This window comes from Trichechus manatus, unplaced genomic scaffold (genome assembly GCF_000243295.1).
Source record: "Trichechus manatus latirostris isolate Lorelei unplaced genomic scaffold, TriManLat1.0 scaffold00120, whole genome shotgun sequence".
Lineage (NCBI taxonomy): Eukaryota > Metazoa > Chordata > Mammalia > Sirenia > Trichechidae > Trichechus > Trichechus manatus.
In genome coordinates this window covers 1,912,854-1,940,354 of record NW_004444056.1, presented here as the reverse complement: position 1 = coordinate 1,940,354, position 27,501 = coordinate 1,912,854, and the positions used below count along the sequence as shown (strand labels likewise).

General features: G+C 36.3%; 3 protein-coding genes across 5 annotated transcripts in view; 2 read left to right on the top strand and 1 right to left on the bottom strand.

Moving 5' to 3' along the window:
* ECM2 (extracellular matrix protein 2) overlaps positions 1-11,809 on the top strand; it is a 45,215-nt gene extending 33,406 nt beyond the window's left edge. For both annotated transcript variants that reach the window (XM_004384218.2, XM_004384219.2), the window contains one exon: positions 9,460-11,809. In XM_004384218.2, coding sequence (XP_004384275.1) covers positions 9,460-9,628 — 169 coding nt within the window. In that variant the 3' untranslated portion in view covers positions 9,629-11,809. The remainder of the gene's footprint in view (positions 1-9,459) is intronic.
* Positions 1-27,501, bottom strand: part of CENPP (centromere protein P) — a 391,733-nt gene that overhangs the window by 121,973 nt on the left and 242,259 nt on the right. The gene's annotated exons all lie outside the window — the stretch shown is intronic.
* The window catches only part of ASPN (asporin), a 34,451-nt gene continuing 32,584 nt past the window's right edge, over positions 25,635-27,501 (top strand). Inside the window, exon 1 of the mRNA XM_004384221.2 lies at positions 25,635-25,954. The gene's annotated coding sequence lies outside the window, so the exon portion shown is untranslated. The remainder of the gene's footprint in view (positions 25,955-27,501) is intronic.

Here is a 27,501-nt window from a genome sequence, read left to right as displayed (position 1 = left end):
AAGTTGTAAAGTTAGACTTTATTTGAGATCTTTCTTCTTTTTTAACGTAGGTGTTTATTGCTAAAAATTTACCTCCGAGGACTGCCTTTGCTGTGTCCCATAAGTTCTGGTATGTTGTGTTTTGTTTTTTGTTTAACTCCAGGTATTTTTAAAATTTTCTCTTGACTTCTTCCTTGACCCAATAGTTGTTTAGCAGTGCATTGTTTAATTTCCATGTATTTGTGTGTTTTCTAATTTTCCTTCTGGTGTTAATTTTTAATATTATTCCTTTGTGGTTGGAGAAGATACTATGCATAATTTCAATCTTTTTAAATTAGTTGAGACTTGTTTTGTGGTCTAGCATATATATGGTCTATCCTGGAGAATGGCCCATGTGCACAGGAGAAAAATGTGCATTGTTCTGAGGTAGGGTGGAGTTGTTCTATATGTGTCCATTACATCTAATTGGTTCATGGTGCTGTTTAAGTCCACTATGTCCTTACTTATTTTCTTATTAGATTTTCTGTCTAGTATTGAAAGTGGTATATTGAAGTCCCCAACTATTATTGTGGGGTTGTCTATTACTCCATTCAGGTATGTTAGTATTTACTTCATATATTTTGGGGCACTGATGTCAGGTGCATATATATTTATAACTATTAATCTTCTTGATGGATTAACTCTTTTGTTATTAAGTAATGCCCTTCTTCATCTTTTATACCAGATTTTTATTTAAAATATATTTTGTCTGATGTCAGTATAGTCACTCTTGCTCTCTTGGTTACTAGTAGCGTGGAATATTCTTTTCCATCCTTTCACTTTCAATCTGTTTGTGTCCTTGTGCCTAAGATGTGTCTCTGTAAACAACCTTAAGAAATAAAGATGGATCTTTTCTTTTTTCCATCCATTCTGCCACTCTGCCTGTTGAATGGAGAGCTTCAATCATTTATATTTAAGGTAATTACTAAAAACAAAGGACCCACTTCTTTCATTTTATTAATTTTTTTGTATGTCTCGTATCTTCTTTGTCCCACAATTCCTACATTTTTGTTATTTTTGTGTTTAGTTGTATTTTTATGTTGAGTCTATCCGATTTCTTCCTTTTTCCTTTCTATGTATATTTTAAAAATATGTTCCTGGTGGTTACCACAAAAATTACATTTAGCAACTTACATTTACAACAATTATTTTAGCTTTATACCAACATTTAACATAGAAACAACAAGTAACATACTAAAACTCTATTCCTATTTCTCTTCTCCCTCCCCCATCTCTGTTGCTGTGGTACCAATTACATCATTATACATCCTGTGTTCTCTAGGTTAAATTTGTACTTATTTGTCACACATTTAATGTTATAATGCTTATAAAACTTAACTACTAAATTTGTCCACTGGAAATACCATACAACTGGTCATTTTATTTGCCTGTGCAATTACTTTTATTGGAGATCTCTGCATTATTTTTTCTTTTTTTTCCCCATGTGCATCTTCAAGTACCTGTCTAGTGTCCTTTCCTTACATCTGAAAGACTCCCTTTAGTAATTTGTGAAAAGCAGGTCTGGTCACAACTTTTGTTTATCTGGAATGTCTTGATTTCACCCTCATTTTTGGAAGACAACTTGGTTGGGTGAGGAATTCTTGGTTGGCATTTCTTTTTTTTTTTTTTTTCTTTAAATATTTTATATATGCCATTCTGTGGCCTCCTGGCCTACAGAGTTTCTGAGAAGAAATTGGCACATAGTCTTATTGAGGATTGCTTATATATTATACTGTGCTTTTCTCTTATTGCTTTCAGAATTCTCTCTTTGGCTTTGGTTTTCAAGAATTTGTTAACCATGTGTCCTGGTGTAGACTTCTTTGGATTCATTCTGCTTGGAGTTCACTTAGCTTTCTGGATTTCAGGTTCAACTCCTTACTCCGATCTGCAAAATTTTCTGTCATTATATCTTGGAATATTCTTTCTATCCCTTTCTTTCTTTCTTCTCCTTCTGGGATCCCCATGATCCTTACTGGGATTTATTCCAGGAATGCAAGGATGGTTCAACATTAGAAAATCAATCAACGTAATACACCACATCAACAGAACAATGGAAAAGAACCACATGATCATCTCAATTGACACAGAAAAAGTATTTGATAAAATCCAACACCCTTTCTTGATAAAAACACTAAATAAACTAGGAGTAAAAGGGAAGTTCCTCAATACAATTAAGGGCATTTATGAAAAACAAGAGCCAATGTTATACTCAACGGAGAAAGATTGAGTGCTTTCCCCTTGAAAAACGGAAACGAGGCAAAGATGCTCGCTCTCACCACTCCTATTCAATATTGTATTGGAAGTGCTAGCCAGAGGTGTAAGGCAAGAAAAAGAAATAAAAGGCATCCAAATTGGAAAGGAAGAGGTAAAACTAGCTCTATTCATAGATTACATGCTCCTGTATATAAAAAAATCAAAAATAATTCACTAAGAAGCTTCTAGAGCTAATAGAGGAATGTAGTAAAGTTTCAGGATATAAGACCAACACACAGAAATCAGCTGGGTTTCTACAGAACAGCAATGAGAAATCTGAAAAGGAGATTAAGAGAACAATTCAATTTACAATAGCATCTAAGAAAATAAGATAGCTAGAAATACATTTAATTAGGGATGTAAAAGACTTATATAATGAAAATTATAAAACACTGCTGAAACAGATTAAAGAAGACCTAAATAGATAGATATTCTGTGATCATGGATTTGAAGACTTAATTTAGTCAAGATGTCAACACTACCCAAAGTGATCTACAGATAGAATGCAATCCTGATCAAAATTCCAACAGCATTCTTTACAGAAATGGAAAAACTAATCCTCGAATTTTATATAGAAAGACAAGAGACCCTGGATAGACAAAGCAATTTTGAAGAACAAAGTAGGAGGCCTCACACTTCCTGACTTAAAAACATTACACAGCTACAGTCATCAAAACGGACTGGTACTGGTTTAATGATAGACATACATATTATAGAGGAACTGCCAGACTGTTTTCCACAAAGATTGTACCATTTTACATTCCTACCAGCTGTGGAATAGAACTGAGAACCTAGAAGTAAATTCATACATCTCTGGTAAACTGATTTTCAACAAGGGTGCTAAGTCCAGCCAATGAGGAAGAACAGTCTCTTCAACAAATAGTGCTGCAAAAATTGGATTTCCACATGCAGAAAAATGAAGCAAGATCTATACCTCACACTATGCACAAAAATTAATTCAAAATGGATCAAGGACTTAAATGTTAAATCTAAAACCATAACATTCTTGAAAGAAAATATAGGGGCAAAGCCATGGGACTTTTTTAAATGATAGATTATGAAACACAATAACCAATGCATGAGCAGCAGAAGACAAAATAGATAATTGGAACCTCATAAAAATTAAATATTTGTGTTTATTAAAAGAGTAAAAAGACAACCTACAGGCTTGGAAAAAAATCCTCAGGAATGGTATGTCCAATAAGGGTCTAATAGCTAAAAAATATGTAAAACTTCTACAATAAAGAGAAATAACTCAATCAAAATAGGACACAAACAGACACTTCACCAAAGAGGATATTCAAGTGGCCAACAAACACATAAAAAGATGTTCCTTATCATTAGCCAGAGACATGTGAACCAAAAATACAATGAGATACCACCTGTGATCGTTATGGTTGTATGTCAACTTGGCTGGACCACGATTCTCAGTGATTTGGCAGTTATGATGTAGTTTGGCAGTCTATAATGATGTAATCACTTCCATGATGAGATTTGATACAATGTGATCACCTCCATGATGGGATCTACTGTGAGTAGCAAAACAGTTGAAAGGGGGTGTGGCCTGCATCAAATACAAATGGACTTTCTGGCAAGACTTGCAGGCTTTTGCTCACTCTGGATCCTGCAGCTAGCTCCTTTTCATCTGATTTCTGGTTCTTGCGACTTCAGCTAGCAGGTTACCTGTAGTCCTTCCTGCCAATCTTGGGATTCGTCGATGTTCAAAGCCTGGGAGCAACAGCCCTGCTGTCTGACATACCAATCGTGGGTTTGCCAGAACCTGTAGCTACATGAATCAGGAGAAGCCTCTATCCTGACTCACAGACGTGGGACATTCCAGCCTCTACAACCTCATGAGCCATTTCCTTGATATAAATCTCTATATATATTTATACACCTGTCTTAGGCTGAGTTCTCTAGAAAAGCAAAACCAGTGAAGCATATATATATATATATATACACACACACACACATACACACACATATTATATATATAAGGAGATATTATTCTCTGGGAAATGGCTCATGCAGTTGTAGAGGGTGGCAAGTCCCAAATCCGTGGGTCAGGCATCAGATTGGAGGCTTCTCCTGACTCAGGTAGTTGCAGGGCCTGACGAACCCAAGATCCACAGGTCAGATAGCAGGCTGCTGGCTCACGGCTGCAAAGCTGACAAATCCAAGATGGGCAAGTAAGACAGCAAGCTGCTGGCCCAAGACCCAAGAACTGGAGGTCAGATACTAATGAGCCAAATGCAGGATCAAGAGCAGAGCAAAAGCCAGCGAGCTTTCCCAGAAGATCCACATATATTGGATGCAGGCCATACTCCCATGAGACTCCCTTTCAACTGATTAGCTACTCATAGCAGATCCCATCATGGAGGTGATTATATCCTTAGACAACTGCCAAACTACATCATAACTGCCAAATCACTGAGAATCATGGCCCAGCCAAGTTGACACACACAACCTTAACAATCACACTGCCTTACTCCTACTAGAATGGCAATGATCAAAAAACAGAAAATAACAAATGTTGGTGAGGATATGGGAAGATCAGAATTCTTATCTCCTGCTGGTAGGAATGTACAATGGTACAGTATCTGTGGAAAAGTCTGGCAGTTCCTCAAAAGACTAGAGGTAAAGCTGCCATATGACCCAGCAATTCCACTCCTAGGGTATATACACTAGGGATCTAATAGAAGTGACATGAATAGACATGCGCATACCTACATTCATTGCAGCGCTATTCACAATAGCAAAAAACTGGAAACAATCTAAGTGATGAATCCCGATCAAAAGGGTAAGATGGAACAGAATTTCAAATTCTTACCGAATCCAGACTTACAAAATGTGGTATATATATACAATGGCATAATACTCAGCTATAAAGAAAAATGAAGTCCTGATACATGCTACAACATGGATGGACCTCAAAAACATTATGCTGAGTGAGATAAGTCAGTCACAAAAGGACAAATACTGTATGACCTCGCTTATATGAAAAGACAAGAATAAGTAAATATATAGAGACCAGTGGCTATTAGTGGTTACCTGGGGCAGGAGGTTGGAAGGAGATAGGAGATTATTCTCCAGAAGTAATTGATTTATGTTTATGGTGATAGGGAAATTGGCATTGATTAAGGGTAATGACTGCACAACTTGATGACTGTAACTGATATCACTAAGTTGTACGCCAGAAATAAGGTGAAATATCAAATACTGTCTTATATATAGTTTTACAACAGCAACCAAAAATAAAACAAAACAAAAGGCTAAAGTTGCTGATTCCACTTAAGTACATGCAAACACTTCATGGGATTAGTTCTGTTGGTTCAAAAGCTCAGGGTCATGGCTTCATGGGACTGTCAGGTCAATTGGCCTAATACTGTTTTTAGAGTTACTGTTCCCCTCCCTAGTTTGGTGAGTAGTGCCTGAGGTCTTAAAAGCTTGTGAGCAGCCATCCAAGATACAACACTTAATCTCTATTTGCCTGGAAAAGCAGAGGAAGAAGGAGATCCAAGAATAAGAGAAGGAACTAGATTGCAGGTTTTACTGTCTCCATGAACTACTGCCTCCTTTGCTATGGAACCAGAAGAACTGGATGGGGCCTGGCTACCTATCATTACTGAACATTTGATCAAGGAATCAATAGATGAATCCCGATCAAAAGGGTAAGATGGAACAGAATTTCAAATTCTTACCGAATCCAGACTTACTGGACCTATTGAGACTGGAAGAATCCTTGAATCTATCACTCTGAGAAAATCTTCAAACTGTGAACTGAAATTATCCCTTGAAGTCACCTTTAAACTAAACAACTATTTAGCTAAATTAGCAAAGGCTGTTCACCATGAGCACTGCGCTCCTTTGAAGAATTATCTATATAAGATCAAATTGTCAACAGTAATTCTAAAGCATAAATGAGAAGTTTAGGGGGTAGTGGGTCTAAGTCAATGCTAGGGAAACAATATGGGGAGACAGGATGGTGATACAATTTGAAGAATGTAACCAATGTTATTGAATTATACATGTAGAAGGTGATGAATGGGTGTATGTTCTGCTGTGTATATTTTCACCAAAATTAAAGTAAAAAAATTTAAAAAGCAAACACTAGATATCATGTTATTTTATCCCTACATACTTCAATATGCACCCCTACAAAAAGATGGCATTTTGTGATATAATCACAATGTCATTATTACGACTTAAAAAATAAATAATTTCTTAGTAGTGTCATCTATACATTCTCTATATTCAAATTTTCCCATTGGTCTCAAAAATGTTTTTATATAGTTGGTTTCTTCAAATCAGGATCCAAATATGGGACATTTGTTTATTATCTCTCTTTTAATCTAGAGCAGTACTGACCCCCACCTCTTTTTTGAATTATTGAATAAATCAGGTCAGGTGTTCTGTAGACTTTCCCACTTTTTGCTTCCTTATGGTGTCATTTGACTTATTTGCTTATCACCTGTATTTCCAGTAAAGTTGAAATTATCTCTAAAGACTTTGTAAGTTTTAGGTTCAAAAGTTTTTGGCAAAAAATACTTGGTAGTTAGTACTGAAAGAAGGAAATTTTCTAGGTGAGTTAATTAGCACATTGTAAATACTTGCTGAATGAATCATAAGTCACTGTAGCTAAACAAATCCCAGAAAGAGAGAGAGAAAAAAAGGAAGAAAACCAAAAACCTCAGTCACTGAGCCAGATGAGTAAAGCAAGTCTGCAACCCCACTGTTAGCTATGTTGACAGCTATGCTTCCCATGTTTGAAGATTCCAGATCTTATAAATAAATTTTTCTTAATCTATAAAAAAAAAAAAAAAAAAAAATACTTGGTAGGTTATGCTATGTGTCACATTGCATTGCACCAGGAGGCATACAGCGGCTGTTTGTCCCACTATTAGTGGTTCTGAAATTCATCAGCGGGTTTAGTGGGTCACTGCCTGATATCTCCATTATAAAAATTTCTATCAATAATGCAACCAATGGTTTCATTCAATGATGATTGCTGCTTGAAGCTACTGTTTCATTAAGGGTAACAAAATGGTGAATTTCTATTTTTGTCATTCATTCCACATTAGCTGTGATTCCTCTGTAAAGAATTTTCACTTAGCAACTGGGACTATTTTGTTACTCTGAAAGGTAGGATAAATGCTCAGTTCTTTCCTTTAAACTACAAAGCAGAGTAAGAAGTTGGTGCCTCAGTGTTTTTGCTTTGTTGTTTTGTTTTTGGCTTTTTCTTTCTCTTTTCCTGGAGAATCAATATGAACTTATGGGTTTTATCTATCCAGTATGTTTCAATCAATTGCAACCATTATTCTTTCTGATGCTTAAATTGACCCATCTTTGGCCAACAGTAGTGCAAGCTGGCTCTTGTGTTCTTTGACATGTCTCCACTGATCTTGAATAGCTTACTGTTTCTGGCACAAAAACATGCCTCAGATTCATTTTTTTGTTTGTTTGTTTCCTATTGCACATCTGTCATCAGTCTTCCTCCAAGGAGCCTAGTTCTCTTTATTGGGGAACACTATTCAGAGACCAAAATCTGGGCACCAGGTGTGCTCATTTCAATTATGTTGTCATTGTTTCTAGGCCTTTTCAGTGGATTGTGAGGAAATATGTATTTTGAAAGGAAAAAAATATGAGTTTATACTGACATTTCCAATTCAAATTTAACATCACATTGAAAATCTAGGTTCTAAACAATTTTAATTTACTTTTTTCCTTACAATATATAAAAAAAGTTTCAAAATGATAATACCATTATCACTACTAACAATAAAAGTACTGAATTAAGTTTCAGAATTTTTGGTCACTCTATTTATCCTTATAATATGTTCCACTAAAGATGTACAGGTAAAATACAGTGAAATAATTACTTTCTCTGTAATATTATGTCAACAATTTAATATTCAGATAAGATCATTTGTTTTAGTTCTTAAGAATTACTTTCTTCTTTTTGAATTAATATTATTTTTTATATAAAGCATTTACATGATTCCTAAGTCAAAACTGTATAATAATATTGAGAGAAGTCCTGTCCCTTACATGCTATTCTATCCCTCCCGATAGGTTAAAATTTTAATTAATTTCTAGCTTATTTTTACAGTTATTTCTTTTTGGAAATATAAGCATACACATACATATACATGTTCACTTTCCTCCATCCTCAACCACATTATTATACAAGAGGAGAATTATATATGCAGATAGATATAGTGTGTGTGCATTTTTTTCTGCTCTTTGCTCTTTTAAATTATCAGTATGCCCTGGATATAATTTCATATCAGGATATAGAGACATTCCTCACTCCTTTTTACAAAGGAATAGTATTTCTTTATATGGGTGTGCCACATTTTATTTAATCAGCTCCTTATTGATAGACATTTGATTGTTTCTTTTCTTTTACTACTGCAAAAAATGTCACAATGAATAATTCTGTGCAACTTTCACTTTGTATTTCTAGTTTAACTTTGGGATAGATTCCTAGATATGGGATTGCTGAGTGAAAATGGTAAAACACCCATAAAATTTTGTTACATATTGCCACATTCTTCTCCATAGGGTTATGCCATTCACTTCAATAATATTTGCTCTCCTACAGCCTCCTCGTCAGAATATGTTAATGAACTTTTGGATTTTTATGGGGCACCGGGAATAGTTGTAATTTACATTTCTCTTCTTATGAATAAAATTGAGCATCTTTTTGTTTACAGGCCATTTTTATTTTTTTCTTCTGTGAGCTGGTAACCTACGTTTTCGCTCTTTTCCCTTTTCCTCCTCGATTTTAGGAGGTCTTTGTATACTAGCCTTTTACCTATGATATAAGCCGCAAATACTTTCTCCTGGTTTGTCGTCTTTTAGCTTTGCAAATTTATGTTTTTTTAAAACCTATAGTCAATTTATTAACTTTGTCTTTAATGCCTCTGGGTTTTGAGTCACAAATAGGAAGATTTCCCCCACTTCCAGAGTATAACCATGCTTTATTGTAGTATTTTTATGGTTTTGTTTTTCACATTTTGATTGTTATATATTTGGAATTTAGCTGATGTGTGATATAAGAAAAGGATCCATATGTATTTTAAGAACAAAAGACCTTTATTTAACAAATGTAAAATTTAACTCCTAAATTATAGAGGCAGGTTATTATTTGGACCATTGGTGACTTGCTTGTATATTTTTCCTTAGGGATATTCTTCCAGAACAAATTTGCAAAGCTGAAGAAGACGGTGATTCAACTCTGGAACATCTTCATTTTGAAAATAATTACATTAAAACAAGAGAAATATCACCCTATGCATTTTCATGCATAAGATCATATTCAAGTATTGTTCTTAAACCACAAAATATCAAGTAATTCAAAATTCTTCTTTGTCATTTATAAAATGCACTCATATATTTGTTGCAGCATTTGTCATGAATAAGAGAGACATAATTCTCATGTTATATTCAGTATGACAGTCAGCCTGATACACCAATCCAGAGATGAACAACCAAAAATATACCTACAAGGTGTGTTAGTGAAGGTGAAAGAAACATTCAGTTTCCCACCCCGAGAAAGAAGTCATCAATTGCAAAGTTTGTCTCATGAGAATAGGATGTTATGCACTGCTACGCCAGACAAGAAGAATCTGGAACAAGACATACACATCCTTTATAATTAACCTGAGTTAATAACTCATAAGTTAATAACTCATTATAACTTCATAAATCCTTTTAAAAATTATATATGCATGTTACTGTCCAAGACCAAGAAGTATATTGGCAGGAAAAAAATAACAAATAGAATTTATGAATTTATGTTCTGTTTTTTATTCTACTGTTAAAACAGTAATTTGTTAATTTTCTTTAAGATCTTATGCTATAATTACTGATATAAATACACATAAGTATTGGCTTAGCTTTAGTTCCTTCTATTAATTCCAAGTGTGAAATTAATACTATTGTAAAGTTAATTTCCAGGTTTTGATCATTGTACTATGGTTACGTAAGTTGTTAACATCAGGGGAAGTTGGGAGAAGGGTATACATGTTTCTGTAAGTCAAAATATTTTTTAAAATGTTAACAAAACATTATTCTAAAATCTACTTTCATTATTCTCACTGGTCAAGATCAAAAGGTTTTATGGAAACCAGTGGAGTTTGTTTAAGATACAGGCTGATTATCCTTGACTATAACCTTGTAAATGTAAACCTAAAGCATAAATTTAAAAACATTTTTGCTCCATTGATGATAGTCAACACCTATCTCTTTTGCCCTAATTTGTTCAATGCATCGTTTTATTCAGATCAATTTAACATAAAGCTACTAGCACTCAACGATGTACTAGGCCCTACCAAAACCATATATTACAATTTTCATTATGTAACGATCTTTTATCTCTGTATTGCTAAAATAAATTATAAAAGGCACATATAGAAACTATGGTGACTTCTTTAATTTTAGTGTTAGTTTTGTGTTTTGAAAAAACACAAATTCAAGTCTTGGCCCCCCTATCAGTTACACCTTGGGCAGGTTACTCTAATTTATTAAACTTTAGTTCTATGATCTTTTAGTAGTTCAATCAACATCCTAGGAATCTTTCGGCCCAACTTCCCAGAACTGTTTGTCATGAGAATCAGAGAAGAATGTAAAGCATTTTTGAGGATATGTTGTACATGGTCAGTGCAGTTATTATTATAAAAATTACATATAAAATTGAGAGAAACAAGCACATTCGACCAAAGCTCACCATTTCATGGGCAGCTTTTGAAATGTGAAAGTTTGATTTACTCCATTTGAGCTAATGTTATTTCTAAGCCTTTTTTTCTAAGTCTCCTCTCTTAATATCTAGGGATCTAAGATTACAATATGAACAAGAATAATAATACGATGTAGATGTTAGAAGTAAGGGTCAAAGACTTAAGGCAGGTGGTTAAGAACAGAAATAGAATCTTATGAAACAGTAAGCTGAGACTCATAGTCTAAGAATGTAGGAGCATTAATTTAAAATGGCCAAGTAGAATGTAACAGACAGGAAAAACAAGAAGATAAGGTTATCTATTTATTTAACAAGAACGCTTGTGCAATTAATCTTGCTGTGAGAATATATATACACTGATATAAATAGCTTACAGCAATCTAAGCAGTAAACAAACTAGCTTCAAAGGGGACTTCAATTGAATACCATAACCCAACGGAATTAGCATGCTGGAAAAATACAGAGACTGACTCTGAACCATTCCTTCACTCATTTATTATTCTTATTTTTTTCCCATAAAAAATTTAGTGATAAATGTTCTTAAAGCAAACATTCTTCATGATATAATACTATAACAGATAGATGCTCTGTTTGGCTTCAGAAATATGTTATAATTACTAACACGTACACTAAGGAAATCCTGGTCCAGGCATTTATTAAGAATATTAACAGTATGTCATCTTTGCACATATGTACAGTAAGACCTGCAAAAAGCCAGAACCTGTGCAAGGCAGAAACCTGTCAGAGAAGGAAAACTCAAATATTTTCCACTAAAACAAGTGAGAGAAAAAAGGTAAGACTGCACCCTGTCAATGGCAGAAAACTTGTGAGACCCGGAAAAACAAGGTAGTCCCATTGAGTTTCAGCTCTCATAGGTTTCACTGTACAAAGAATGTTAAGTATATTTTTATTTTCAGATTTGGCTTATGGTAGATAAGAATATTTCAAATCAGAAGTTGATTTTGGTGAGCACTAAATATATGATACAGTGAAAGATATATAGCTTGGTATAGTAAGGAAATCATTGTACTAGGAGTCAGGAGATCTGAAGTCAGGAGACCTGCCTATCTTGGTCTCTAATGATCAATTATGCAGTCATTTTACTTCTCTGGAATTCATTCAATTATAAAATATAGCATTTGAACAGATAACTGATTTTCAACTATAGCTCACTAGGGGTTTTTGTTTGGGTTGAAGTGCCAATGAAGAACCAGTGAACAGACTCCAGCAACTCTCCCTTCAATCAGAGCAGCTTTGCTCTCATCAGTGGGAAGAAAGGATAGCTGCAAACTCCATCTTCTCTCTCTCTCTCTCTCTCTTTTTTTTCCCTTAAAACCAGTGGATTAGGTGCTATCTAAATTACATACCTAGTTTTAAAATTCATAAAGAACACGCAGCCAAAGTCCCCTGGTGTTTCCCTCCCACAAAACCTTCCCTCGTCTTTTCCCCAACCAGCTGCAAATGGTTTCCCCAATTCCCTCCACATTCCAGGAACACCCAAGACAAAGAACATTTGCCTTAGGAAAAGGCTGGCTCAAGGGTTCTGATTTCAGCTGCTTTTGATACTGCCAATCTGTCATGTGTGTCAGGGGCAATGAGGTTTAGTTGGTGTTTTTGTTCCTTTTGCTCCAGTACAATAGGGTGGGATTAGCCCTGAGGAGCTTGGCAACAACCAAAGACTACTGACAACCTGGCCTGAAACACATCGAAAGGCCAGTCAGCTGAGCAGTCATTCTGTAGGAAGGGGCACACTGCAGATAACAGTGCTGTAGAGATTACAGATAGCAGCAACATCGGTATAGTGCTCTAGAGTTCACAAACTGGGTTCACATCTTCAACCTCTTCTAAACCTCCTGCTATCTCTATGAAGTAGGCAGGTGAGAGAACTAGGGCGCAGGAGGATCAGTGGCACATGGAGAGCACCCGGTGAGTACGTGGCCAAGTCTGGACTTAACCTGCATCTAAACAAACAAACAAAAAAAACCAAACCCACTGCCATAGAGTTGATTCTGACTCATAGCGACCCCATAGGGTTTCAAAGGTTGTAAATCTCTATGGAAGCAGACTGCCACATCTTTCTCTAGTGGAGCTGGTGGTTTCATACCATAGACCTTTCAAGTTAGCAGTTGATCACTTTAACCATTGCGCCACCAGGGCTCCTTTTGCATCTACTGACTCTAAAGTCCATGCTTCTTCTACTAGACCAAGCTGCTTCCCTATGAGGGTTTGGATGGGAAATCTGGAAAATCAGGAGATTGGCATGCCACCCAATAAAAGGGAGAGACCAAGTGGTGCATATCTGACTCTAGGCACAGGGCACCTGGCATGGCAGATGTTGCCAAAAGCAATGGAGGAAGATTCTCAAAACAATCAATCTCTCCTTGAGTTGGCAATGTCAAATAACTCCATATATATCTTCTTATGAGTCATTCTCATTAAGTCAAAACTCTTTAAGATGACTGCTTTCGTTAAAATGAAAAATATCCCACAAAATTATATAATTAAATACTGCCTGTCCACAGAGTCCTCAGATCCTCTAAGAGGGAATCAGGTCCAGGGTGATTTTCACCATGTACACCTAAGAAATGGAATTACTCCAATAACAGTTTAATAATATGTAGTGTAAGGCTTTAACTTCATTTGGAAGTGTTAATAAATTATGATAATGCTTGTTTTAATATTACTTTACATTTGGTAAGTATGTGAAAATTTAAGCCACTGATTACAGACATATAGCTCAAGGATAAAAACCCAAGTGTTTACTGTGGCATACTTTGTGTTAAACATAGTACTTGTGTGCTGTAGGCAAAAAAGGCTTCCTTGAACTGACAAATTTAGATGGGGGTAATAAAGAAAGTCTGAATATAATACAGGATATAATTACTGCTAAATTATATAGCATATACACAGTAGTTCAGAGAAGAAAAAATCAACAGATTTAAGGTGGGCTATAAAATGAGATTTGACTCAGTCCAGAGGAAAGAGAATGACTGGCATGAAAGAGGGTGACAGCCACGTTCAAGTTTGGGCTCACTGGTCATGGAGGATTCCAGAGCCTGACTGTCCTAGGAAATAAGACACAAGGGGGAGCGGTCTGAGGGCTAGGAAGAAGAAATCACTTTCATGTTGAGGGCAATGCTAGCTCAGTGGTAGAATCCTTGCCTTTCATGCAGGGAACCCAGGTTTAATTCCTGGCCAATGCACCTCAAGTGCAGCCACCACCCATGTCTGTCAGTAGGGGCTTGCATGTTGCTGTGATGCTGAACAGGTTTCAGTGAAATGTCCAGACTAAGGCAGACTAGGAAGAAAGGCCTGGTGATCTATTTCCAAAAATCAGACAATGAAAAGCCTATGGACCACAATGGTCTGATCCTGTTGTCCACGGGGTTGCCATGAGGTAGGGGCCAACCTGACAGCACCTAACAACTAAATGTAGTACACCACTAAAAAGTTTTAAGGGCAGAGTCCTCAGAGGAGCAAATGTTTAAGGAAAGGAAAAGAACTACCCATTGCAATAATCTAGAGACAGAGGAAGTAGGAAACTAGACAGGAGAAGTGACAGTAAAATCAGGAAGAGGCAGGAACAGATAGAAGAGAGATTTTAAGGGAACTATTAGTAAATGTTCCGCTGCTATCCATAAAGTTTCCACTGGCCGATTTTTTTCAGAAGTAGATTGCCAGGTCCTTCTTCCCAGTCTGTCTTAGTCTGGAAGCTCTGCTGAGACCTGTCCACCATGGGTGACCCTGCTGGTATTTGAAATACTAGAGACACAGCTTCCAGCATCACAGCAAGAGGCAAGCCATTACAGTACAACAAACTGACAGACAAGAGGCAGTTGTTCAAACAGAACAAGGGGATGCTGCCTGGTTTAAAATCAGAAAATGTGTGCATCAGGGTTGTATCCTTCCACCATACTTTTTTAATCTGTATGCTGAGCAAATAATTCGAGAAACTGGACTATATGAAGAAGAACGTGGAATCAGGATTGGTGGAAGACTAACAACCTGTGATATGCAGATGACACAACCTTGCTTGCTGAAAGTGAAGAGGACTTGAAGCACTTAAAGACTACAGTCTTCAGTATGGACTACACCTCAACATAAAGAAAACAAAAATCCTCACAACTGGACCAATAAGCAACATCATGATAAACAGAAAACATTGAAGTTGTCAAGGATTTCATTTTACTTGGATCCACGATCAATGCCCATGGAGGAAGCAGCAGTCAAGAAATTAAACGGCGTATTACATTGAGCAAATCTGCTGCAAAAGACCTCTTTAAAGTGTTAAAAAGCAAAGATGTTACTTTGAGTATTAAAGTGCACTTGACCCAGGCCGTGGTATTTTCAATCACCTTATATGCATGTGAAAGCTGGACAATGAATAAGGAAGACTGAAGAAGAATTGATGCCTTTCAATTATGGTGTTGGTGAAGAATAATGAATGTATCATTGACTGCCAGAAGAACAAACAATCTCTCTTGGAAGAAGTACAGACAGAATGCTCCTTGGAAGTAAGAATGGCGAGACTTCACCTCATGTACTTTGGACATGTTATCAGGAGGAATAGGTTCCTGGAGAAGGACACTGTGCTTGGTAAAGTAGAGGGTCAGCGAAAAAGAGGAAGAGCCTCAACAAGATGGCTTGACACAGTGGCTGCAACAATGGGCTTAAACATAGCAATGATTGTGAGGATGGTGCAGGACCAGGCAGCATTTCATTATGTTGTGTTTGGGGTCACTATGAGTCGGAATCGACTCCATGGCCCCTAACAACAACAAAAACAACAACATCATCACCAGAAAATAGTTGTCTGACAAGATAAGGGATATAAAGAAGAGTAAGTCAAACAGGAAAACTCCTTTGAATCTCTGTGATGATGCTGTCTGAGAAAAAGGGACAGTTTGCAAGAGAACGTGCTGAACATGGGGACACAGGTGAATTCAGGCAAGAGAATGGGAGGAGTGGTACAGATATGAAAGCACAGGAGTTGGAACTGAATCCACGAACAAGGTCAGACACTTGAAGGGGCGTATGAAGAGAAGAGCAGTTGAGCCAAACCTTAATGGGCATTTACTTCAATTTCAAGGAAGAAGCGATGGAGCCAAGTTCACTGCAATTATACATCTGACTGGAGCCCTGCTGTCTGACCTCTCAGGAGCCAGCTTCCAAACCTCAACATAAGCTGCACCTAAAATCATCCAGTATTTCCGCTCTTCTCTTAGCACCTGGTGTCTGTGCCACAAGCCTTGTGACACTGGTATTGTTAGTTGGTTTTGTGTTGTTTCTTTGCATATGTGGGGGTGCTGCATGGTATTTGGGTAAAGGAGTGTATCTTCTCCAAAGGTTGTAAAATTTAGGAGAACAGGAACAATTCATTTCAAGTAGGTGCTAAAATGACTGTTGCGTAAAGAATGAGTCCCACATCCTTTGATGTTCTAGTCTAAACTAGATCAGCTCATAAATTGTCCAAAGCAGATATTAATACCACTAAACAAAACAGGAATCTGCAAAATCTAAGGATTTTGAAAGAAAAATGAGAAACTGAACTGAAAGATTTATACAGGGTTGTAAAATTAATATGGAATAATTATAGTTATTAGTATTTCTTGACCGACAGCAGAAAGTATAAAGTGTATTTTTTAAACAATAAAGTCATGCTTTGACAACTGGTAAAACTTAGTAATCGATCTGATTTTTGTGCATAATAGCAATATTGACTGTGTCTTCCAAGGCCATCATTTAAACATACCATGAATTACGATGTTCATAAGATGCTAACCTAAAAGAATAAAATACCCAAATTCTGCTGTTTAACTGAAACCTCAGACGGCTGGGTAAAACCCTCTATGACATCTATTCCGCCTCTTTCCCTTATTTGGAAAAGGTTAGAAAGTTTCTTCATAGGAAAATTATTTACAGAGTGGGATGACTGAACTATGTATCTGTCCAAAGTTGAATGTGAATCTAGATCCCTGATCAACTTAAAATTCAAAAACTTTAAAAGAACCCATGAAAACAGAAGTTTCTGGCCAGCTCTAACCTAATCTGAGATGACTCTGGTTGTGGTCGTTGTTAGTTGCTCTCCAGTCGATTCTGACTCATGGCAATGGCATGTGTTACTGAGTAAAACAACTGCTCCACAGGGTTTTCTTCACTGTAACGTTAATGGAAGCAGATTGCCAGGCTTATTGTATGCAATAAGTGGGTTCAAACTGTCAACTTTTTAGTTAGCAGTTGAGCACAAACTGTTTGTTCCACCTAGCGACCTAGATAACCCTTATTGTTGTTGTTAGGTGCCCTCAAGTTGATTTCTGACTCATAGCGACTCCATGTGACAGAGTAGAACTGCCCCATAGGGTTTTCTTGGGTGCAATTTTTATGGAAGCAGACCGCCAGGTTTTTCTCCCGTGGAACCACTGGGTAGGTTCAAACTGCTAACCTTTTGGTTAGCAGCCAAGCGCTTTACAGTTGCGCCACCAGGGCTCCTTAACCCTAGAAGTCTATGAAACATAGAGACCCTTCTCTTGTCGTTAAAAAACAAAATACAGTAGCATGGTTCTGAATTTGAATCCATACTAGATGTTGCCTTGGCCAATTTACATAGACTCTGAGTTCTAAAACAATATATACACAGTACAGTATTTCTTACCCGTAAAATTGGGGAAAACAACATCTACTTCCCATGGTTGATATGAAGATAAAATGAGGTGATGGCCATAAAAGTGCACATGGTAGACGTTAAAAAGGCGAGTTTCAGAATAATCATTTATAGACATCAGGAAACTGGCACAGAAGAAGGTTAAGTGATTTCCTCAAGGCTGCAAGACCTCTTAATATTGTAGATATTAATTATCCAAAGTAATTCCTTAGATTGTTGTGACATGTGATGGGAAAACAGATCAGGTCTATTACACTAGGTCAGGGGTAGGCAAGCCCTTTCTATAAAGGACCAGATATTACTAAATATTTTGGGCTTCGTGGGCCATAGGGTCTCTGTCGCAACTACTGACTCTGCTGTTGCAGCTGTAGACAGCACATAAATGATGAGCATGCTGTGCTGTAATTGGCTGGGGCTGTGGCTGTGGCTACTGAGGAGACACTAGACCTTGCAGCCATGTCATCAGTGGCTTAGCAAACAAATGATTCTCAAATATGAGGCCCATGCTTCTGAGAAGGAGGTGTGGGATTAACAACAAAACCTGGTTTAATGTATTTCTACCCTATCACTTATATGTTCATGCCCATTGCATAGAGCAGATCAAACACAATGTAGAAGATATTTAGGCATAAAGCTCCACAAATGCAGACTCTCCAGGTGGAGGAAGCCCACTGGGTAGATTTTCATCATAAACATGGGAGCAGTTTGAAAGCAGATTAAAAAAAAAAAAAAAAAATCCTGATCATACGATAGAAAAGTAGGTTTGACCTATGAATGTGATTCACTGTGACTACTTAAAACATCTAAAAAAAAGTGGGGGGCAGGGTCTGTATTTAAAATAGCCAGCAAAACTAGCAAAGTATTTGATCAATAAACCTGTCATGTAGGTGGATTCCTATCTCAGAAGTAACCTATAAGTGAGTCTAAAAGGACAGGGTTGGACAGTCTGTGTTTATAAATGTAGCTAGTACCATTCTGTGGCCTGCTACAGTATACTTCAAACAGATGGTTCTCCCATGAAAGTTTATTTAAGTATTTCATTACTGATCCTATGAAAATCAGCTTCAGTTGAACCTAATTCAATGGAACAAGACGCAACTGTAAAAGATTTTTCAACAAAGTAAAATCTACTGTAAACAGTGCAGTCACGGGTTGGTACATGTTTGATTTTATACATCTTAAACAATGCTTCAGCATATTTTAATATATTACTCACATGTCACTGGCTTCGACACGTTGAACAGGAATATTAGAGACTGTGAAGCATGGCTGGAATGTGTTTGTCACAGACTTATTTGAAAGGGAGTAAATGTTTCTCACTCTGTCGATAGAGCTTAGTGACTGTACAACTAAAATATAAAGGCATGACCATGTCTTCTGTGAAATTACACTTCCCTTTCTACATGAAAATGGATAAAACCAAAACTTACAGTCTAGCTTATTTTTTCCTTTGCATAAAATGTGAAGAATGTTAATCCACACAAGAAAAAGCAGGATTTTATTAAAAATAACATCTGCTTATACTAAACACGTAGTAGTTTGGAAAAGGAAAGGAATACATCATGTTATTAAAATGTCCTGGTGTGTTTCTAAGTAACAGAACCTCTGTGATCAAATAAATGTACATTAAACTGTCAGCTGATACACGCAAGTCTTTTTATAAATCGGAATCTCTCTAAGATTTATTTGTTTTGTATAAACTGGGAATTATATTCACAATTCCCAAATTTACATGTGAATCATCTGAAAAGTTAACTAGAATTTCGGACGTTCAGAATAAACTTATTTCAGAGCAGTAGATCTTAGCTGTTTGAACAATGGACCCCTTTGAGAATATGATGAAAGGTATGATGGAGTCCTGGTAGCACAGTGGTTAAGCACTCGACTGCTAACCGAAAGGTCAGAGGTTCCAACCCACCAGTCATCTCGCAGGAGAATGATGTGGCAGTCTGCTTCTGTAAAGATCACAGCCTTAGAAATCCTATGGGGCAGTTCTACCCCATAGGGTCACTATGAGTCAGCATCTCCATAGAAAAAATATACACATAAAAACATTTTTAGGTAATCCCAAAAGATTCATAAAACTTTCTCACAAATCCTCTAGGGATTCGTGCAAATAAGTTAAAAACATCTGTTTAGAGTAAATCCATAATTAAATTTTATTTGCAAATATTTCACTAGAGTGAAGAATAAATCAATCAAAGGCTTAAAATGAATTTAAGGCAAATTGCCTTAATTCCCCCAAATATTCATTTAGAAGGCCATAGAAAAGATGAAAGGATAGTACAATGAACATCTATATACTTTTCACCTACATTCACCAATTATAATACTTTGTCACATTTGTTTTCTCTCTCTTTCCATATCTATCTATCTTTCTTTCTTCTCCCCAAGGGAAGGGGGCTGGGCCATTTGAATGTAACTTACAGACATCATTAACACTTCACTACAAAACTTGAGCAGGAATCTCCTAAGAACAAAGACATTTTCTTATATAACCAAGAGCCAATTACCACATTCTTTGACATTACCAAACCCTAGAAATTTAACATTGATTCAGTATCATCTAATTTATAGTACATATTCAGATTACCCAAATTGTCTGAATAATGTCCTTCATTGCCGTGTGCGCACGCACACACGAACAAGTGAGCGAGCGAGCTAGGGAGAGGGAGGGAGGACGGGAGGGAAGGAGGAGAGAAAAGAGAAGGAGGAGGGAGGGAGGGAAGGAGGGAGATAGAGAAATTCAAGATCTGATCAAAGCTCACAGACTGTCTCTTTACTATCCTTTAATCTAGAATAGCCCCCTGCCTATTTGTGTCTTTTATGACCTTCACTTTTTTGAAGGGTCCAAGCTAGCAATCTTGAAGCATGTTCCACAATCTGGAATTATCCAATTGTTTCCTCATGATTAGATTTAAATATTTTTGGCAAGAATTCTACACAGATAATGGCATGTACTTCCTTTGGGATCATACCAGGAGGTACTTAATGTCAGTTCGTTCCATTATTGATGATCCTGAGTCTTCAGGTTAAGGTGGCATCTACCAGATGTCTTCAATGTGAAAGCACCTTTTTCCTCTTGTAATTAAGAAATAATCTGCAAGGCAATATTTTGGCTCTGTGTGAATATCCTGCCACCCAATAACCTTTCCCTTAGTGGTTTTAGCTTTCATTGGTAATTTTTGCCTAAATCAATTATGATACTGGAGGTTTCATAACGATCGTTTTCTAATTCTGTTATACCTTCTGTATTTATTAGTTCACATTCTTCTATAAAGAAAAGCTCTCTCCTTTCAACCACGTCTTCTGTTATTATAAAAAGGGTTTTGTATTCAATGTGTTATAATCCATTGACATCTTTACTTTTTTTGAGATGCTCAAATTGTCCCTTCAAGCTGGCTTTTATATCCTTTTTACATGTCCTCAGTAATCCCTGAGATTTTCATACCTTCTGGTACCATAAAATATTTCAGGAATGCCTTATACTTTCCTTGGCACAGATCTATTGTTGGCCATTTCTCAATGGAGCCTTGGTTGCTTTTAGTGGAAAATGGTATTTAGAAACAAAAATCTGGATGCTAGATGTGCTCATTGCTACTTGAGGTATCATTACTTTCAGGTCCTTTCAGTGGAAAGGCTAGGAAATTTACCTAAAACAAAATCATTAATTTGTACCAATTCCACAAAGCAAACGAACTTTTGAGACATTTCTTAAAAATATTTATTGACACCCAGCACAATTAATAAACAAAATTGTATAAACTCTTCATTCTTCATAAGTTCCACTGAATTCAGTTTAAATGACAATTTATGGCATTAATTCATTTTTCAGACTTAGAAACCTCAAATATGGTTACAATAGCAAGTTCAGGCCTGGTAACCCTGGATATGCTGTAAATTTGAAATTTGATATAAAATTTCCTGTTTTTAAAAAAATACCATATGTACTAAACAAAACACATCTGCAGGCTCATGACCTATGAACCACAGTAGAAAGTAAATTCATTATAACCACAGAACCTAGTCCACCATGAAGGAAGCTAGAATATTCAATACAACCCATGATATCATAATCATTCATTCATTTACAGAACTTCCTATGAGTGCCTACTACAAATAAAACCATATGTCATGCATAAAGAATATATATTATTTACATCCTAGGATTCAGTGACCTAGAACATTCTTAAACTAGATATTAGCATGGCATACTTCCTCATCTCACATTTGTGAGTATGTCACCTCTACAGGCAGGGCTTCCCTGATGATACCTTAAACATTGGAAACCCTCAGTCTCTTATCTTGCTTGTTCTCCACAGCACTTACACCACTTACGGAATGAAAAACTGAGTAATGGTCTTTCTTGTAGCTACTACTACAAGAGAACGTTATACAATCTGCTGCAATTTACTTGGAAGGTAACGTAAGAGAGGGGAACAAACACCAGAATAAACATCAGCAAACTCAAATCACCTGAGGGAATATCTGAAGTCAGAAAAGGCATTGCTTGTGGCCCCCAGAATCCATCCTCGACTCTTCATCCTTCCTGCCACAAGCAAATTCTTTATTCTTCCCCACCTCACCTACGAATTACTACTTTGCATAAGATGATTTATAAGGCCCTTTCTTATTTAAAATTTCTTTTTTTGTTATTTATGCTTGGACTTTAATCTACTGTTGTCTATTTCTAGACTACGAAAAGGTCAGGAAAGGGTCTTAAAGATTAAAGGCAACGCTTGCTTTAAAAAAGTATTATTTTTGCACTGTTTAGAGCGTATCTAGAAATGTAAGAAATTTATGAAGTTCCTTTTATAGCATGAATGCTTTTGTTTATAAAACATTAGTACAGATACTACTACTTTTTCAGTTTTACAATTTATCTTCTTGTCTGCGACATAATAATATACAGATTATTCATGATTACTAAGGATATTGTTTGATATAGTAAAACTAGTTCTCTAATACTTAGACCAAAGCCCAGCTGGCAAAAACCAAACAATAAAAATAACATAAAACAGAATTAGAAGAGAATTAGGTTGCCTCGATTACTGTTTCTCTCACAGAAACCCAAAATGGAAGATTTTCCCCTCATGATTACAGGAAAGAGAAGATATGCTTTTGTGCTTGGGATGACAATGCGGAAAATGTGAAGAAAAACCCCAGTTACTTTCCAAATGATGTGCCTGGTCTATGCTGTTGTGAGGTGTGTGCTGTAGTTGTGAGGTTAAGCATTCCACCCAGGCAGTCCCAAGACTGTGGAGGACCTGAGCCCTGGACTGTACCTCCAGTCATATTACCTGAAGAATGGGGTAACTATGCCATTATACTCCAGGGCCTAATTCTTTCTTCAAACCCTTTAACCAAAGATCAAAGCAAGATGCTGAAGGAAGACTATTCAGGGCTCAGAAGCAGAGAGAAAAGAGAGTAGCTGTAACATACATTTAAAAAAAGCAGTCCTACCAGAAAGTGCCTCAAGTCGCTCTTGCCCAGAAGAGCCATGCAGACAATATAAGTGAGGCAGCGGGCTCAGGTGCAGATGCGGAAATAAAAACACATGTCCCACTGAAAGGGGGGCCGTTGCCACCTCCAGCCAATTGTTGCCATGCAAAAATATAAGTCAAGCATTGGCCAAATTTGCTATTTCAGGAGAAGTTGAAATTTCATGATTTGTCAATACAGCACTTCCAGTTCTAGGTGTAAACTCAACAGAAATGCACACATATGAACTTCAAAAGATAGATTAAAAAATGTTCAAAGCAGAGTTCCAAACAGGAATGAACCCAGTGGAATATATAAATAATTTGCAGCATATTCATACAGTAGAATATTATGGAGCAATGAGAATGGACAGACTATTGCCAACCACAACAACATGGGTAGATTTCAGAAACATAATATTGAATGAAAAAAGCCAGATGCAAAAGTGAACGCTGTATGACTCCAAATATATAAAGTTCAGAAAACAGCCTATGGTGTTAGAAGTCAGGGCAGGGGTTCCCTTTGAGAGGAGAGAGTGATTCTAAGGGGCATGAAGGAGGCTTCTGGAGTGTTGGTAATTTCTTGATCCGGGTTGTCTGTGAAAATTGATTGAGCTGTACCATCATGATTTGCTTATTTTTCTATAAAAAAAGGTTTCAATAAAGAGTTAAAAAACAATACCTTGTGCAGGACAAATACAATAAATACATCCTTGGACTGCATTTTGCCCAAAGGCTTCCTGTGTATAACCCTTGCTCAAGATGGAGTTCAGGTGCTATGTTGGATGCTCTGGATACAAAGATTAATAAAATCCAGTTCATACATTCACAACATTCCTAGTTCATCAAGGTAACAGATAGATACATTTGCAACTAAAACATAATTGAATAAATGTGAATATGAGCATTCTAACCCAAACAGGATGGCTGCTATTCCCCTCACATACTGTGTTAGGTAATTACATGCTACACCACCTGAATGGAGGGGCTGAAGCTATGCCAAGGGCAGCCTTTGTGGTGGTGATGAATCTAGTATGAATGTCTGTGGGATGTGAGGGTCAAGGAAGAGGATTTTGCTTAAACGAGTAGAGGATGAACAGTGGCTGGCTGCCCTGCATATTTTAGGCAGAAGTAGTTAGTGGACTCTATGGCTATGGCCACCTTGCCTTAACAGTGCACTTCATTTCTCTGGAAAGTGAGAACAAAAGAAAGTCAGATTGTTTATGACTGTGTCTTAGTCATCTAGTGCTGCTATAACAGAGATACCACAAATAGATGGTTTTAACAAAGAGAAGTTTATTTCCTTACAGTAAAGTAGGCTAAAAATCCAAAGTCAGGGCATCAGCTCCAGGCGAAGGCTTTCTCTCTCTCTTGGCCTTCTCATCAGTGTTTCCCCAGACTAGGAGCTTCTCTGCGCAGGTACCCCGGTCCAAAGGACGCACTCTGCTCCTGGCACTGCTTTCTTGATGGTATGAGGTCCCCCTGTCTCACTGCTCACTTCTGTCTTTTATATCTCAAGAGATTGCCTCAGGACACAATCCAGTCTTGTAGATCAGGTTCTGCCTTACTAACACAACTGCCACCCATCCTCCCTCATTAACATCATAGAGGCAGGTTTACAACACGCAGGAAAATCATACTGTACCAGGAATCATGGCCTAGCCAAACTGATACACACATTTTTGGGGGGACATAATTCAACCCATGACAGACTGGGAAGAATAGACTCTGCTAACCCACTGGAGAAGCTCTTTGCAAACAGGCTGGCCCAAAAATCTATTTAACCATCAGAAAGATCCGCTGGGGTCACATAGTACTGGAAAGTCTTTCTCACTGGAGTTAGAAAAAGCTGCCTCTTAAAGGACTGTGTCTTAGGTGATGAGGGAATTGGGCATTCTCTTAGGGGTGAAGTAGGAAAGGCGGTATTCATTGAGATTTTCTTCTCAGACAACCGAGTCTCCACTTCTCTCAAGTCTTCCCTAAATGCCGGTGTGATCAAAGCTGATATTTTCTTGAAAAGGGAAAACTGTATAGGTCCCAAGAGTGTCACTTGGGATATGTATATACATATGTTAGAGACAGGGAGTATTTCTTAGAACTTGGTCCGCAGTTTCCCTAAAATGCCTATGGCAGGGTTAAAAGCTTTGTAAAGAGGCTGAGCAATCTTGAGAAATACGCTTAATGTAATAGCTCTGGTCATTAGAAGAAAACAAAAGTATAGCTTCTTTCTTAGGTACATTTGGAGTTTTGATTTATATTTCAAAAAATGTTAGTATTCTTTATGAAGATTGATAAATATTTTATCAGTCTACATAGGGTAAGTGATTTTTAAATTATAATTTGTAAGTATTAATTCACTTAAGAATTTCATAAAGTATTTTTCATATCAGGTATTTCTTGAATGATTTGACTGCACTCTCAATAGCCTTTTGCCATGCATTATTAAACTCTCTTTTTTTTTTTTCTTCAGAAATCTTCCAGTAGACGTCTAGGGTTTAGCTAGAAGTCTTGGCTATGATACAAACAGTGACGGAAAACATATGAGCAGTAACAAGTTTTAATCTCTCTCTTCAGTACTAAAATGGACTAATCTGTAGAAGCAGTTTATTCAAGATCACCCAGGGTGCCAGCAACATCAGGAGAATTTTTTTGAAGGTTTTTTTTTTTTTTTTAAATAAATGTAACACCTTCTCATCTTTTCTTCTTAAATGGTATCTAACAACATATACATTATATTTACTTTTTAGATAAGCACACAGTGGAATAATTCTACTTTCAAGAGGATTACTCTTTTCTTACAAGGTATGTTTTTATGTCTTATGTGTACTCACTGCTAAGGGGACATTCATGTTATTAACATAAATACCTGTAAATAATAGGATAAAGTTTAAAGTTTATATCTATAATGATAAATTCTTTTAAAAAACACTTAAATACCTATTAACCTAAAATTATCCTTTTATGTTTTATATATAATGAATTTATTTTCAATATAATTATATGACTTTTTTTACTGCTAAATGTGAACATTGTTAATTTTGAGAATCACTGAAACAAACATCTTGTAAATAAGTTCTTTTAGGAAAATAACATTACCTTAATAATTAATGATGATGAAGTTTGGGGATATCATAAACACATTAAATGAAACAGTAAATATTTCTTTCAAAATGTAAAACTATGATATTTTCTAATGTGTTTTAAAAATGTTGAATTATTCAAATGTCATTTTTACTTATACACTTGAATATCAATATTTTTTCTTGATATTCATTGTTTTTATGTAATGAAATGGCACTGGACACTTAAAATGGAAATCCATGTAATTCCAAGAAAGAATACTTATCAGCAATAGTTCAACTAGCTTTATATTCTAAGTATGAAAGATTAGAGACTTCTTTTCACAAAATCTATAGTCAGAATTTAACATAAAGATTTCCTTTGCTCCTTCCCATAGTAAATATTTCATTAATTCTTAGATTTAAAAAAAGTAAACAATGTATTCAATAACTCCTTAGTAAGCTAAATAGAGCACAGTACTCTTCCTTGTTAATCTATTTAGAGGTGTGGCAGCCATGAGGTAGTGGCCACATGGGTAAGTGTTAAGTCATAAAGAAACTTGAGAGTTCTGTATCTTTCTAAAAATAAAGGTTTAAAAAAAAAAAATCCCACCAAGAAATCATTGAGTTAAAAACAAAAAGAAATAAAAATAAATCACAAGTCCACACACATGTAAAAGCATCTTGATGTTTTTTGTTTGCTTTTAGCATTAAGCAATATAGTGTAATAGTGGAAAGAAGAGAAGATACACAGTCTTCTGTTAACAACTAAATGCTATAATAGAGACGAAAACTTCTGATACCTGATCTGACGTTTGGGACACAGTAGATAAATTTTATAAACACAAGTCTTAATGCACTGTAGTAAATATCAGAAAAACGAAGCAGGGGGAGTTTTTTAACACAGCCACTAGATTGCTAGAGGTATCAAAAAGCTGATGAAGCGCAAAACTAGTAAAAAAGGAAAAGCAACCAGCAAGTTCTTTAATTAGGATAACACACTTCTAAGGTAAAGTTAATTATTTCTTTAAGGAAAATGTCTTTTAATATCCATGAACAAATGGCATTGTAAATAAATTTCCAAATGTGTATTTGAACTTTTACTTGTTAACTTGCAATGCTGTGCCTTGATTATATCTGAATTTAGTTTGGATTCCTTCTGTGAGATATATGGGGTATAGAACATTTATATGTTGAAAACTACTACTGGTACAAGTCAACTGATAGAAATATTTAAACCAAAGGGAAAAGTTGCCAAGCGGATCTTTAAACATGGGATTTAAAAGCACA